We start from the raw sequence: 12,610 nt of genomic DNA on the forward strand, positions 1-12,610 counted from the left end.
CCCCATGTCTCAAGTGAATACTGAGAGATACATACCTGGAATCTGTCTGGCTCACCAGTGTGTTAGAATTATTAAAATAAGTATCAGGATTATATAAGAATGTTTTTAGACTTTATTGAATGATTGTGAGTTGCTGCATGCATCAATCTCAATTATAATATCTGTACTCCATATTGTAAGGTGTAGCCTTTGATTCTATTTAAAGTGAATTTTGTAATGTGGTATTACACCACTATGGGTTCAGCTCTGGTGGCTACAGTTTCAAGCTTAACAGAGTGAAAGTCACCTCTGCTACTCGTTTTAGCGTTAGAGTCTCTAGGAACACAAAGACCAAGGGTGTGACCACACATATTCACAAGTACAAGGTCTAGTCTGTTTAATAAAACTTCTAAAAGTTACAATTAAGGTTATGATTACCCAAGCATATAAAAATTTTATACAGACCTATGCACGTTACAAATATAGTTATACTCACATCCTTAACAATAGTGCTAGTGTCTGATGGCTCTCTCATGGCTTGATCATCAGTAGAGGGATGGTTTCTGCTGGAGTCTCCCATAGGAAACTCAAATTTCCCATTCTGGGCATCCCCTTTTTATAATGTGATTCTGTCTATACCTACATTCTGCATGTGTCCATAAAAGTGTCAGACCTTTTTTCTCTTATTGGTCTGTGTCCCCTGGAAACTTAAGGGACCACAATTTTCTATAGGCTGTGTAAATTCACTTTATGCTCATTAGCATTGACATACAACCTGTATCCTGTGGTTAAGACATGTCTGAGACAGTTGTGCCTTTACAGTATTTTTATGATCTAATATTAATCTTCTGGGTAATTTTGAGCAATATTACCACTTAGAATCATAGAATATCAGGGTTGGAAGGGACCCCAGAAGGTCATCTAGTCCAACCCCCTGCTCGAAGCAGGACCAAGTCCCAGTTAAATCATCCCAGCCAGGGCTTTGTCAAGCCTGACCTTAAAAACCTCTAAGGAAGGAGATTCTACCACCTCCCTAGGTAACGCATTCCAGTGTTTCACCACCCTCTTAGTGAAAAAGTTTTTCCTAATATCCAATCTAAACCTCCCCCACTTGTTACCTCTCTTCCCATAATCTTGGGTATCAGGTTATTTTCCAGTCACTTATGTCCTCATTTCTTGTCTCCAAGGCCTAAAATAGCTAAAAAGTCTTGCAGGCCTCAGCCTACGGGTTCTTGCGTTTCAAATTGTCTTACTTATATCTACTACATGGTTCCTCTAAATACTGATCAATCTTATAGTTTTATAATCCTACAAATTATCTCTAACATACAGTGAATATGGTAACATGTTGATCAATCATATCACACACTAAATGGACTATAATCATTGGCTACTAAGGTAATATTTACATATTTGTATTGTAAGCACTCTGTGACTGTTTAAATCACCAGACAGGAGATCGATATTAACTAGTGTAAAGTGTTGGTCTCCAACAGAAAGCGTTATGTCATGGCAAGTGAGGAAGGCCCTTCGAACCAAGATAGACTATCCTTGAACATTAAAGAGAATAATACTGTGTTGTTCTGCTCTTATTCCCCCTCCCCATGAAATGAGTCATGCAAGTGAATTCCTCCTATCAGCTGAATTTGCAGCTCAGAGCACAAGGGGATAGGGATAAGGGAATAAAACCCCCTAACAAGATGGACCTGTATCTTTATGCTGATTGAACTCTGATGGGCAAGGATTACTATGCATAAGCAAAAGATCCCTCTTGTTTAGCCTGGGTTAGCCCTAAAGGATGTATAGAGCTTGCTTATCATAGAAGATTCTATGACTTGGAAAATGTAAGATAGTAACTCATTTGTGTACATATGTTAAACTGTTTTAACCTTGTAAATAACTTACTTCCTTTTCCTATTAATACATCTGTGTATAGTTTTATAGGATTGGATACAAGTTGTTGTCTTTGGTGCAAGATCTAACGTGCAATTTGTGATGCTGACAGACCAGGTGCCAGCTTAGCCAAAGCCCCAGGCCTCATTGAACATTTACAAATGCATAGCTGGCAGCCAGGCAAATTCACTTGTGTATTAATATAGATCAAAGTGATATTTAAATATAAAATTTATTTTGTTTAAACTTCATGAAAACTAATGAAATGTTACATGCACTGTTTTTTCATTTTTCTGTATCCTGTTATAAAGTAATAGCAAACATTTACATCATATGTACCCCTATAATTAAATAAATCAAATGAGAAATAAGCCTAATTAAGAAGTACTCATTTTTATGCATTTGAAGGCAGGTGGTCATTGTGTGTGTCATCTCCGAGCATATTTTTCTGAATTACTAAAGCCACCCCAATTTCTTGTCTCCCTCTGATAATAAGACAGAGCTACATTTTTAAAAGAAATGGGCAATCAATTTTATCATGATGTAGGGGAGATAGTGTGAGGCTGGCAATGTGTTAACATCTAATATCTATTTTAATAATGCTAAGTTAATAAGAATGTGTTTTAGTGTTTTATAAAATGCTTGTAGGATGTTGCATGTATTGTTCTCGCTCAACTATATTTCATGTTATATTGTATCAGCAAACATTTTCATTGTATATAACCTTGTAACTAAGTAACCCATCAAACAAGAAAGAAGCCTTATATAATGCAAATAACTATCTCTTACAAGATGATGGTAAATCCTGTTCATTAAATGCAAATGAGCCATTATATGAGATCAAGGATCAAAGGTATTAAGTGCATTCCTTCCCCACAGCCTTAACCCCATGAAGAAGAGATGTGTGGGAACTGTTGCTGTCAACTTGGTTTCTGAGAGAAGAAGCTATAATATGGACACAAGAAAAATTCTTAATCTCTGGACTGTTTGGACTCTAATGGCAGAAAAACTAAACGAGAAGACAGAGATCCCTACATTTACTCTGGGTAGCCCTAACAACTTTGGGGAAACTGGCAGATTACTACATCTCTGCTACCTTTTGAAATTATAGACTAATTCACCTGTTCATATATTTTTAACCTCTCATTCCTTTTTCTTAACTAATAAATCTTTAGTTAGTTTAGTAGAGAATTGGCTACTAAAGTTTGTCTTTGGTGTGAGATCTAGGATGCAAATCAGTCTGGGTGAGTGACTGTTCTCTTGGGTGTAAACTGAATGTTTTGTGATTTTGGGTGCAAATGACCATTTATCACATAGTCCAGCTTGCCTGGGTGGCAAAATAGACTGATTATTTAAGGAGAGAGTCTGTGACTGCATTATAAATCTAGTGTAGTACTTAGGGAGTTCACATTTGTTACTGGGTTGGTGAAATCGAATTATAGAACATACCACCAGCTAGGGTATCTGCCCTGCTTTTTGAGTCTACCCTGAGGTAGACACTCATGGCTGTGAGTCACTCCAGATAGTGAGTGAGATGGTTCTATAGGGATCCTCTATAGTGAGGAAAATGGGAGTAACTAGTGAGAGCTGTAACAAACTTAATGATACCCATGTGTACTAGACTTGCTTCAACTGATTTAATTACCAATACCCTGTTCTGGAAAAAATTAAAGATCAGTATTGACTAATCATACCTTGTTGATGTTGAAACTGTTCAAATGTGAAACAGTGGTATATGCTATAAAACATATATTTATTCCATATGAGTTAACAGTTTTAGTGTCTTAAGCTTGACTTTTCCCCGAGAGGTTTGTTTCTTTGAGTAATCATTTGGGTATCAAAATGACAGAGATTTAAAGGAAATTAGCAATTTTATTGTTTGGGAAAGTTAACCAATAAATTTCAATTAAAATGCTCTACTTTCATCTTTTCATACTTCTGGAATATGTATCTGAAAATGAATTTAATAATACTGTCTCAAAAAGCAGCACCAAGTTTTCATTATTTTACATGCTGAAAACATGGAGATCTAACGGTTGCATGTTCACTCCATATTTAGAAGCCCGTGCAAGAGAAGAGGAAGCCCAGAAAGAAAAAGAACTAAGAAGCCAACATGATGATGTTCTTTCAGCAGCTTCAGGCTCAAGTGTGATGGGAGCTTGCTCTGCATTAACTTGCAGGTACCTAGATATAGTGGAAGTATCACACCATCTTACAACTGTTTTGTCTGAAGGGCTGTCTGAACTCTTGAGAGGAGGACAGGGACCACTGAACTTGTGTCCCCAAAACTATGTAAATGGACGTTTTTCACTGTAATTTGCAATTATTAGTCTACACTTTCTTAATATGGTCTGTCAATTTACAATCGTTTTATGGCTTATAAACACATTGAAGGGCTGTATGCTATTTTGACTGATTGCCATCTTCTCACTGTTAAGGCTTTGTGCACTTGTTTTCTTTATACATTTGATTCTGCCGATATTTTGTACTTGAAAAAAGTCAAAGTCAATGGACACTGGGTCAAATAAATCATAACTGACAAATCAAGAAACAAATAGGTGCTGTTGCCGCCTAAAATTGGATAAAACACATTTGTCCATGTCGACTGGAAAACAAATCAAAATATGTATGTAGCTGCTACATGCATGCTACATATAATTATAAAAATATGTAGTTTTGTAACAATTGCCTTACAGTGCTCACTATAGTTTGGCATGAAAACAAATTTCTATTATAAAATAGTTCTCTCCTGTTGCTATGTGGAAAACCTCACATGAACAGTGGCTAGTGATTTAAGTACCTGACTATACACAAAGTACTGTCAAATGCACAACATAAACTGAAAAAAAATATAAATATTTTCTCTACACTCTTACCATACTAAAATGCTAATCTTCAGTATTGATACCTTGTTAATGGAAGGCTGAGAGTTACAATTAAACTTGCTGTGACTGATATTAGGTCTGAGACTTGCACAGTGTGTGTGAGAGGGAGGTTTAAATGTCAGGGGTAAAGTAGGATGTGAGAGAACACATAATAATAGAAAATTCTCAGAACACATTTCTTTTGGATAGGGGATTTGAGGAAGAATAGATTGGCTGTGCACGTTGGAAAGTGGGAGAAGGCAAGGGACCCTATTCAGCAATCTGATTCATGCAGGTGGACTCTTGTAACTAGAGGGAGTTCCAGTGTTGTTAATAGGCTCTGGGATTGCCGGTTTGGGAGCAACGGGAAGAGAGGACATGACGTAAGAGTCTGATAGAAAAAGTCTGAGCTGTAGTCTGATTCCAGAGTTACACATTACCCTGAAAGTTATGATAAGGTGTTTGAACTTGATGCTGAAAGAGACAGGAAGCTGGGAAGAGAACGTGTCATTGTGCACAGTGTTAATCTGGAGGGACAATACATAATAGTGAGAGGCTAGTTAAGGCCCATAATTCAGACCTTTGTACTCTCTTCTGAGACTACCAAAATTGCACCAAAAACAGCAGTCTTTGTGATGCTTGTCATTAAGGAACTGATCCTAGGTTACCAACTTGTTCCGTTAGCCATTAGATAGTAACTTTTCCCCTCAATATTTAGTCTTTTTGTATTTCAAGTACATTGAGTCATCTAGCCCCACCCCATACTAAAATTAACCTAAGTTCTTGACATTTTTATGTATATAATACACAAACACATTACTCCTGGGGGAATTCTGCACCACTGCGCATGTGCAGAATTTATATCCCCCACATATTTCTCTGCTTCCCCGCAGAAAAATGACTTTCTGATGGGGTAGCAAAAGGAAGCCACAAGAGCGGTCATGAGTAGGATGTTTCAGATGCCCAGGTCAGCTGGCAGAGAGGTAAATCACTATGGGGCAGAGAGGCGGGACTGGAAAAGACCCAGTTGGTGGCTCCTAACCTGTGCCGGGCTCAGCTGCTATCCGCGGCTGGGCTGTGGAGGATGGGACTTCCTCTTCCCTTTCACAGCATCTGGGGCTGTGTCAGACCCACCCCATATTTCTCTCCTGACTGTAGGAAGCTCCGCAGACTCCCCCTTTCTCCCCAAGCTTCCTGCACCCATCGCTTCTCAGCTACAGGGGAAGGGATCACTGTACCAGGAGCTGCTTCCCCATCCACCAAACCCCCGTGCATACAGATCCCCTCATATCCAGACCCTCCCGCTTAGGCTAACCACCCCCTTGCACCAAGAACCCCTCCTCCCCGATGAGCTCAAATCCCCCTGCACCTGGACTACCCCAACAAGCCACCTGTACCTGGATTCCCACCCCACTGAGCCCCAACCAGCTGTACCTGGATTCCCACCCCATTGAGCCCCACTCCCCCAGCATCTGGAAGCCCCCACTGAGCCTCCCACACCAAGACCCCCTGCTGAGCTATATCCCCCCCACACACTCTGATCCTCCATGCTGAGCCCAAACCACCTTCACCCCCCCTGCAGAGTCCCATTACCATTGCACCCAGAACCCCCCCCCGCCCCTATTCACCAGATCCCCCCTGCACCCAGATCCCCCACTGAACCACCCACACCCAGATTGCCCCACACCTGGATCCCCCCACCCTAAGTCCCTCCACACTTGGATCCTGCCTTCCTGAGCCTGCCTGCCTGCCCACACCTGGTGCACCTGGCACAGAGAGGCAGGGCTCTGGAGTGTTTCTGGGGCAAGCCCTGTCCTTGTGCTGTGTCAGGGTTGGGTGCAGCCTAATTGGTGAGTCCATGTCCCAGGGGGGAGCTGCACAGTGATCTCCCACCTCTGTGCAGCCAGTGGCCTGGGTTCCCCAATGCCATGCTGGAACCTCCACATTTATTTGACAAATAAAATTTGCACAGTTTTAGAATATTGCACACATAATTTTTAATATTTTGGCACGGAAGCTCTCAGGAATGTGTGTATGTATGGATTGTGACAGAGCACTGTCCTTGTCTCTGTAGGTCCCACGTTTCCTGGTGGATTTTGCTAGCCTCAGAGGCTCACTGTGACCCTCCACGTAACCCTTCTCTCTCTAGAGGCAAAGGTCACAGCCTACTGAGCCATTTTCATCATAAGCCAGCAAGGGAGGTGAGGAGAGGCTACTTTTCCTTACACAGTCTCTATTGTCTCCCAGTCTCACTGATTAATTCAGGGGGGGAAATGGAGGAGCCCACACCCACCCTCTACTCCAGGCTCCAGCCTAGGGACCCTAATAGTATTAGCTATGGTAGCTGATCTTTTGGAAACAGGACACATACAATTCCCTGGGCCACTTCCCCACAGCAGCCCCCCACTTCCTCAATATCTCCTTCACCCTTACCTCAGGGCCTCCTTCCTTCTGCCTGTTTTGGTTTGTACTGCTCAGTTTATCCAACAGCACGGCTTCCTCTTACAGCTCCTGACTGACACACCCACCCACCCACCTGACTAACTGGGAGGCTTTTAACTAGTTTCAGCCAGCCCCTGATTGGCTTCAGGTGTCCCAATCAACCTAGTTGTCTTCCCTGCCTTCTGGAAAGATCTTAATTGGCCCCAGGTGTCTTAATTGACGTGGAGCGGCTGCCACTTACTTATCTTGGTAACAGGGATTTGTTTAGCCTGTGGCTAATATATCTGTCTCCCACTACTTTACTGTAGCCATCTGGCCTTGCCCCATCACAGTTTGTTTGTGTGTGTGTGTGTGTGTGTAAAGAGAGAGAAACGAGACAGCTACAGTATGTTGTTTCCTGAATTAGCTATGAGGAGAAGGTTCTAATTGTTATGCTGTTGGTATATTCATATGCATGCTTTAAGAATTTTGATTATTGTAAGGAGAACACACCTGCTAACATCTAGAAAGCAAAAACCAGTAGATTGTAAATTTACACTAATACATAATAGAGGGGGATGGAGACATGGAAGGGAAGAGAGTCTTCCAGCATTTTATTACAGTTCTCCATTCTTCTCACTCCTCGCATCCCCTCATCTTTTAAGAGTGAAGGGGCAGCAGAAGATTTTATTCCTTCTATCTCTCCTACGCTTGCAGGGCAGGATCTCCTCTTTACTCTCTTTCAACATTTTGAAAATAGGGATCTACAATGTACTCTTGATTCTATGTTGGACAAATTGTAAATGTGAAGCAAAGCAAACAATTAGGGTTATAAATTCTTTGAGTCACAGATCATGTCACTGATTTGTTGCATTTCAGCATGTTGTCAGTGCTGACAAATTATAAATACACTGTGGGTTTGTTCAGATGTATAGAAATTTTGGACTATAATTACAGGGAATATGGTCATACTTGTTAGATAGGCACATCCTGATCATCTAGGACTTTGCATGTCCCTCATTGCTTCAGTGTCTGAGTATTCGCTGTCTTCCTTATTGGGTGGATGGTAGTTGTTCAGTGTAAAGAACTAAACTTGACAGGCTATACGCAAGACACTTGTGTTGTAATATTTCCTGCTTAGTGTGCCATTCTTAACTGGAAGATGTGTTTGAAGATCTGGGAATTCATCTAAGAGTTGAGAAATTTAGATTTGTACTCAGAATAGTGCAGATTGGAACATCTTTCTTAAATCTGACTTTAAAATAACGTGTATATGTTTAATTCTTGTTCTAAAAGTCTGACTTGAACTTTCCAATCACATTGAGTAATCTTTTATTTGTGTTTCCTGATAAAATCAGGGCTGTCAAGCGATTAAAAAAATTAAGCACGATTAATCACACAATTAAAAAAATTAATTGCGATTAATCGCACTGTTTAAACAATAATAGAATACCATTTATTTAACAAGTTTTGGATGTTCTCTACATTTTCAAATATATTGATTTCACTTACAACACAGAATACAAAGTGCTCAGTGCTCACGTAATATTTATTTTTGATTAAAATATTTGCACTGTGAAAGAGAAACAAAAGAAATAGTATTTTCAGTTCACCTAATACAAGTACTGTAGTGCAATCTCTTTATCACGAAAGTTGAACTTACAAATATAGAATTATGTACAAAAAAGAACTGCATTCAAAAATAAAACAATGTAAAACTTCTGCGCCTACAAGTCCACTCAGTCCAACTTCTTGTTCAGCCAATCGCTAAGAGAAACAAGTTTGTTTACATTTACAGGAGCTAATGCTACCCACTTCTTGTTTATGATATCACCAGAAAGTTAAAACAGGCATTTGCGTGGCACTATTGTAGCTGGCATTGCAAGGTATTTATGTGCCAGATGCAATAAAGATTTATATGTCCCTTCATTCTTCAACCACCATTCGAGAGGACATGCTCATAACGGGTTCTGCTCGATAACCATCTGGAGCAGTGCAGACAGACGCATGTTCATTTTCATTATTGGAGTCAGTCAGCTGCTACCAGTAGAAGGTTGATTTTCTTTTTTGGTGGTTTGGGTTCTGTAGTTTCCGCATCAGAGTATTGCTTTTTAAGACGTCTGAAAGCATGTGCTACCCCTTGTCCCTCTCAGATTTTGAAAGGCACTTCAGATTCTTAAATCTTGGGTCGAATGATGTAGCTATCTTTAGAAATCTCACATTGATACCTTCTTTGTGTTTTGTCAAATCTGCCGTGAAAGTATTCTTAAAATGAACAACATGTGCTGGTCATCGTCGGAAACTGCTATAACATGAAATATATGACAGAATGCAGGCAGGAGACGTACAATTCTCTCCCAAGGAGTTTAGTCACAAATTTAATTAATGCATTATTTTTTTAACGAGCATCATCAGATTGGAAGCATATCCTCTAGAATGGTGGCCGAAGCATGAAGGAGCGTATGAATGTTTAGCATATCTGGCACGTTAAGACCTTGCAATGCTGGCTACAAAATTTGCCATGCGAATGCCTGTTCTCACTTTCAGGTGACATTGTAAACAAGAAATGGGCAGCATTATATCCTGTAAATGTAAACAAACTTATTTGTCTTAACAATTGGCTGAACAAGAAGTAGGAATGAGTGGACTTGTAGGTTCTAAAGTTTTACATTGTTTTGTTTCTGGGTGCAGTTATGTAACAAAAAAATCTACATTTGTAAGTTGCACTTTCATGATAAAGAGATTGCGCTACAGTACTTGTATGAAGTGAACTGAAAAATACTATTTCTTGTTTGCCAATTTTACAGTGCAAATATTTGTAATAAAAATAACAATATAAAGTGAGCATTGTCTGCTTTGTATACTGTGTTGTAATTGAAATCAATATATTTGAAAATGTAGAAAAACATCCAAAATAGTTAATAAATTTCAATTGGTATTCTATTGTTTAACAGTGCAATTAAAATTTTGATTAATCATGATTAAATTTTTTTATCACAATTAATTTTTTTGAGTTAATTGAATGAGTTAACTGTTTTTGTTCAGAACAGACCTGTTGTTAAATTATAAGCTTTCTAGGGCACGGGCTGTCTCTTCTGATGTGTTTGTATATTACCTAACATACAATGGGACCTTGAACTTGATAGGGACCTCTGATTTTTTTTTTTTTTTTAAAGCACTTTATCTGTATTGGGAGTATTAATTTTACAAGTAATAAATTTTTTTTACGCACAATACTTAATTTATTTTATTGTTTTTGCAATGGTATAACTGCTGTTAGCACAACTGTGAAGTGGGTAACTGCTTTTGTAGAGCCAGCAGAGGGAGCACAAGAGCATTTATTTTTAGTAGCTTCTATGTGACCAGTAACAGTGGTCAAGTTTTACTTTTCAAAAATGTCTTCGTGATTAAATTATGTGTGTTTGCACAATTCGTGTGGACTTCAATGGATGTTCCCTGTGTGAAATGGTAATAGCACAGGGATCGGCAGCCTTTGGCACGCAGCCCATCAAGGAAATCCACTGACAGGCCGGGATGGCTTGTTTACCTGCAGCGTCCGCAGGTTCGGCCGATCGCAGCTACCACTGGCCTCTGTTCACCGTCCCCGGCCAATGGGGGATGTGGGAAGCGGCATGGGCCAAGGGATGTGCTTGCTGCTGCTTCCCGCAGCCCCCATTGGCGGGGGACGGCGAACCCGTAGCCAGTGGGAGCTGTGATGGGCCGAACCTGCGGATGCCGCATGTAAACAAACCATCTCGGACCACCAGCGGCTTTCCCTTACAGGCCACTTGCCAAAGGTTGCCAATCCCTGTAATAGCACATGATCTTTACACTCCAGAGGCTATACTAGGAGATTACAGTGGAGATTGAGTATTTGGTCTAAAGTGCATGATCTCCTCTGCTTTAAGTTTTAAGGGTTGTAAAGCTTATACTGTATTTTGCATTTTCTCTGCCTTATTCTCTATTGCTTCTCCCTTGTGTAGTCACTTTACACCTGTGCACAATGTGTCTGAAACATTACCATTTTGATTTCCTGCTGCTTTACACAGGTGTAAAATGCCTGCACAAGGTGCCAGGTACTGGAGAATCAGGCCCTAAAGTGATATATAATTAAGTACTGCTGTGACTGTGGACATTGAAAGCATATTAATATACCACCATTAATTTAAAAAAAAAAAATTAACTTTTTCTATTCTCCCGTGCAGTGATCCCTTGGTTGGCTGCTTTAGCACAGATTTCACCATACCTACCTACTACCTACTTACTTCACAATGGTATTCTGTTCTCCCTAGATTCTTTCATTGTGCCTGTCACTACAGTATCTATTTTTTTTGTGTGTGTAAGTTTTGTAAATTGCTGTGAAGATTGTGGTGGACCTGTCTCTGCTCCCATTGAAGATAGTAGGAGTTTTGCCATTGACTTCAATGAGAGTAAAGTTAGGCCAATGCGGAGTGCTTCTGAAAACCACTCTAGAAATGCTGCATGTTACTTAAATAACCGTTTTTGCAATTCTTCCATACAGAGAGGCAGAAAGTAGTGACAGTGAAGATGGTTCAAATGAAGAATTAATTGGTCCTCCTTTGCCATGCCAAACTTCCATTCAAGGACCAGCAGAGGATACTGATGATGATGAATTTATTGGGCCACCACTTCCACCAGGGTATAAAGACAGTGATGATGATGATGACGACATGCAAGAGGAAGATAATGTAAGTATTGTTTCTTTCCTAAATAAGGTATATATGTTTCAATATGCTGTGCAGATCTTCACATGTAACTAACTATTCTTTCTGTATAACTTAAATCAGTGGTTCTCAACCACGGGTACATGTAGCCCTGGGGGTACGCAGCAGTCTTCCAGGGGGTACATCAACTCATCTAGATATTTGCCTAGTTTTACAACAGCACTAGCAAAGCACTAAAAACGCACTAGCAAAGTCAGTACAAACTAAAATTTCATATAGACAAAATGAGAAAGTAAGCAATTTTTCAGTAATAGTGTGCTGTGAAACTTTTGTATTCTTATGTCTGATTTTGTTAGCAAGTAGTTTTTAAGTGAGGTGAAACTTGGGGTACACAAGACAAATCAGACTCCTGAAAGGGATATAGTAGTCTGGAAAGGTTGAGAGCCACTGGCTTAAATGGTGCTGCTGCTGTTTGTAGGTCCAAGATTTTTTGTTTTTCTAGTAGCTGTTTACCAAATCCATGTAATCTTCTTTTTCTTTAGTAAAAAAACCCCTTGAATGCTTTAAACATACACACAGCAATGTCAGTATTCCAGAACAACCCAGCAGTACAATCCAGTGTGTGTGTGTAATAGATGGGGGGAAATTAACTAAGGATATGGATTTATGTTTCAGGTCTCAAAAGGGCTATCATACACTTGGCGAGAGACTTAAAAGTTATAGAAAATTGTTTGCATCCTGTTGTTAAATGTGCAGTATTGTATTGCA

General features: G+C 39.8%; 1 protein-coding gene across 2 annotated transcripts in view; it reads left to right on the forward strand.

Moving 5' to 3' along the window:
- The window catches only part of WDR70 (WD repeat domain 70), a 258,585-nt gene that overhangs the window by 16,067 nt on the left and 229,908 nt on the right, over positions 1-12,610 (forward strand). For both annotated transcript variants that reach the window (XM_007065736.4, XM_037902696.2), the window contains exons 4-5: positions 3,932-4,052; positions 11,680-11,866. In XM_007065736.4, coding sequence (XP_007065798.1) covers positions 3,932-4,052; positions 11,680-11,866 — 308 coding nt within the window. The remainder of the gene's footprint in view (positions 1-3,931; positions 4,053-11,679; positions 11,867-12,610) is intronic.

This window comes from Chelonia mydas, chromosome 5 (genome assembly GCF_015237465.2).
Source record: "Chelonia mydas isolate rCheMyd1 chromosome 5, rCheMyd1.pri.v2, whole genome shotgun sequence".
NCBI classification, from domain to species: Eukaryota; Metazoa; Chordata; order Testudines; family Cheloniidae; genus Chelonia; species Chelonia mydas.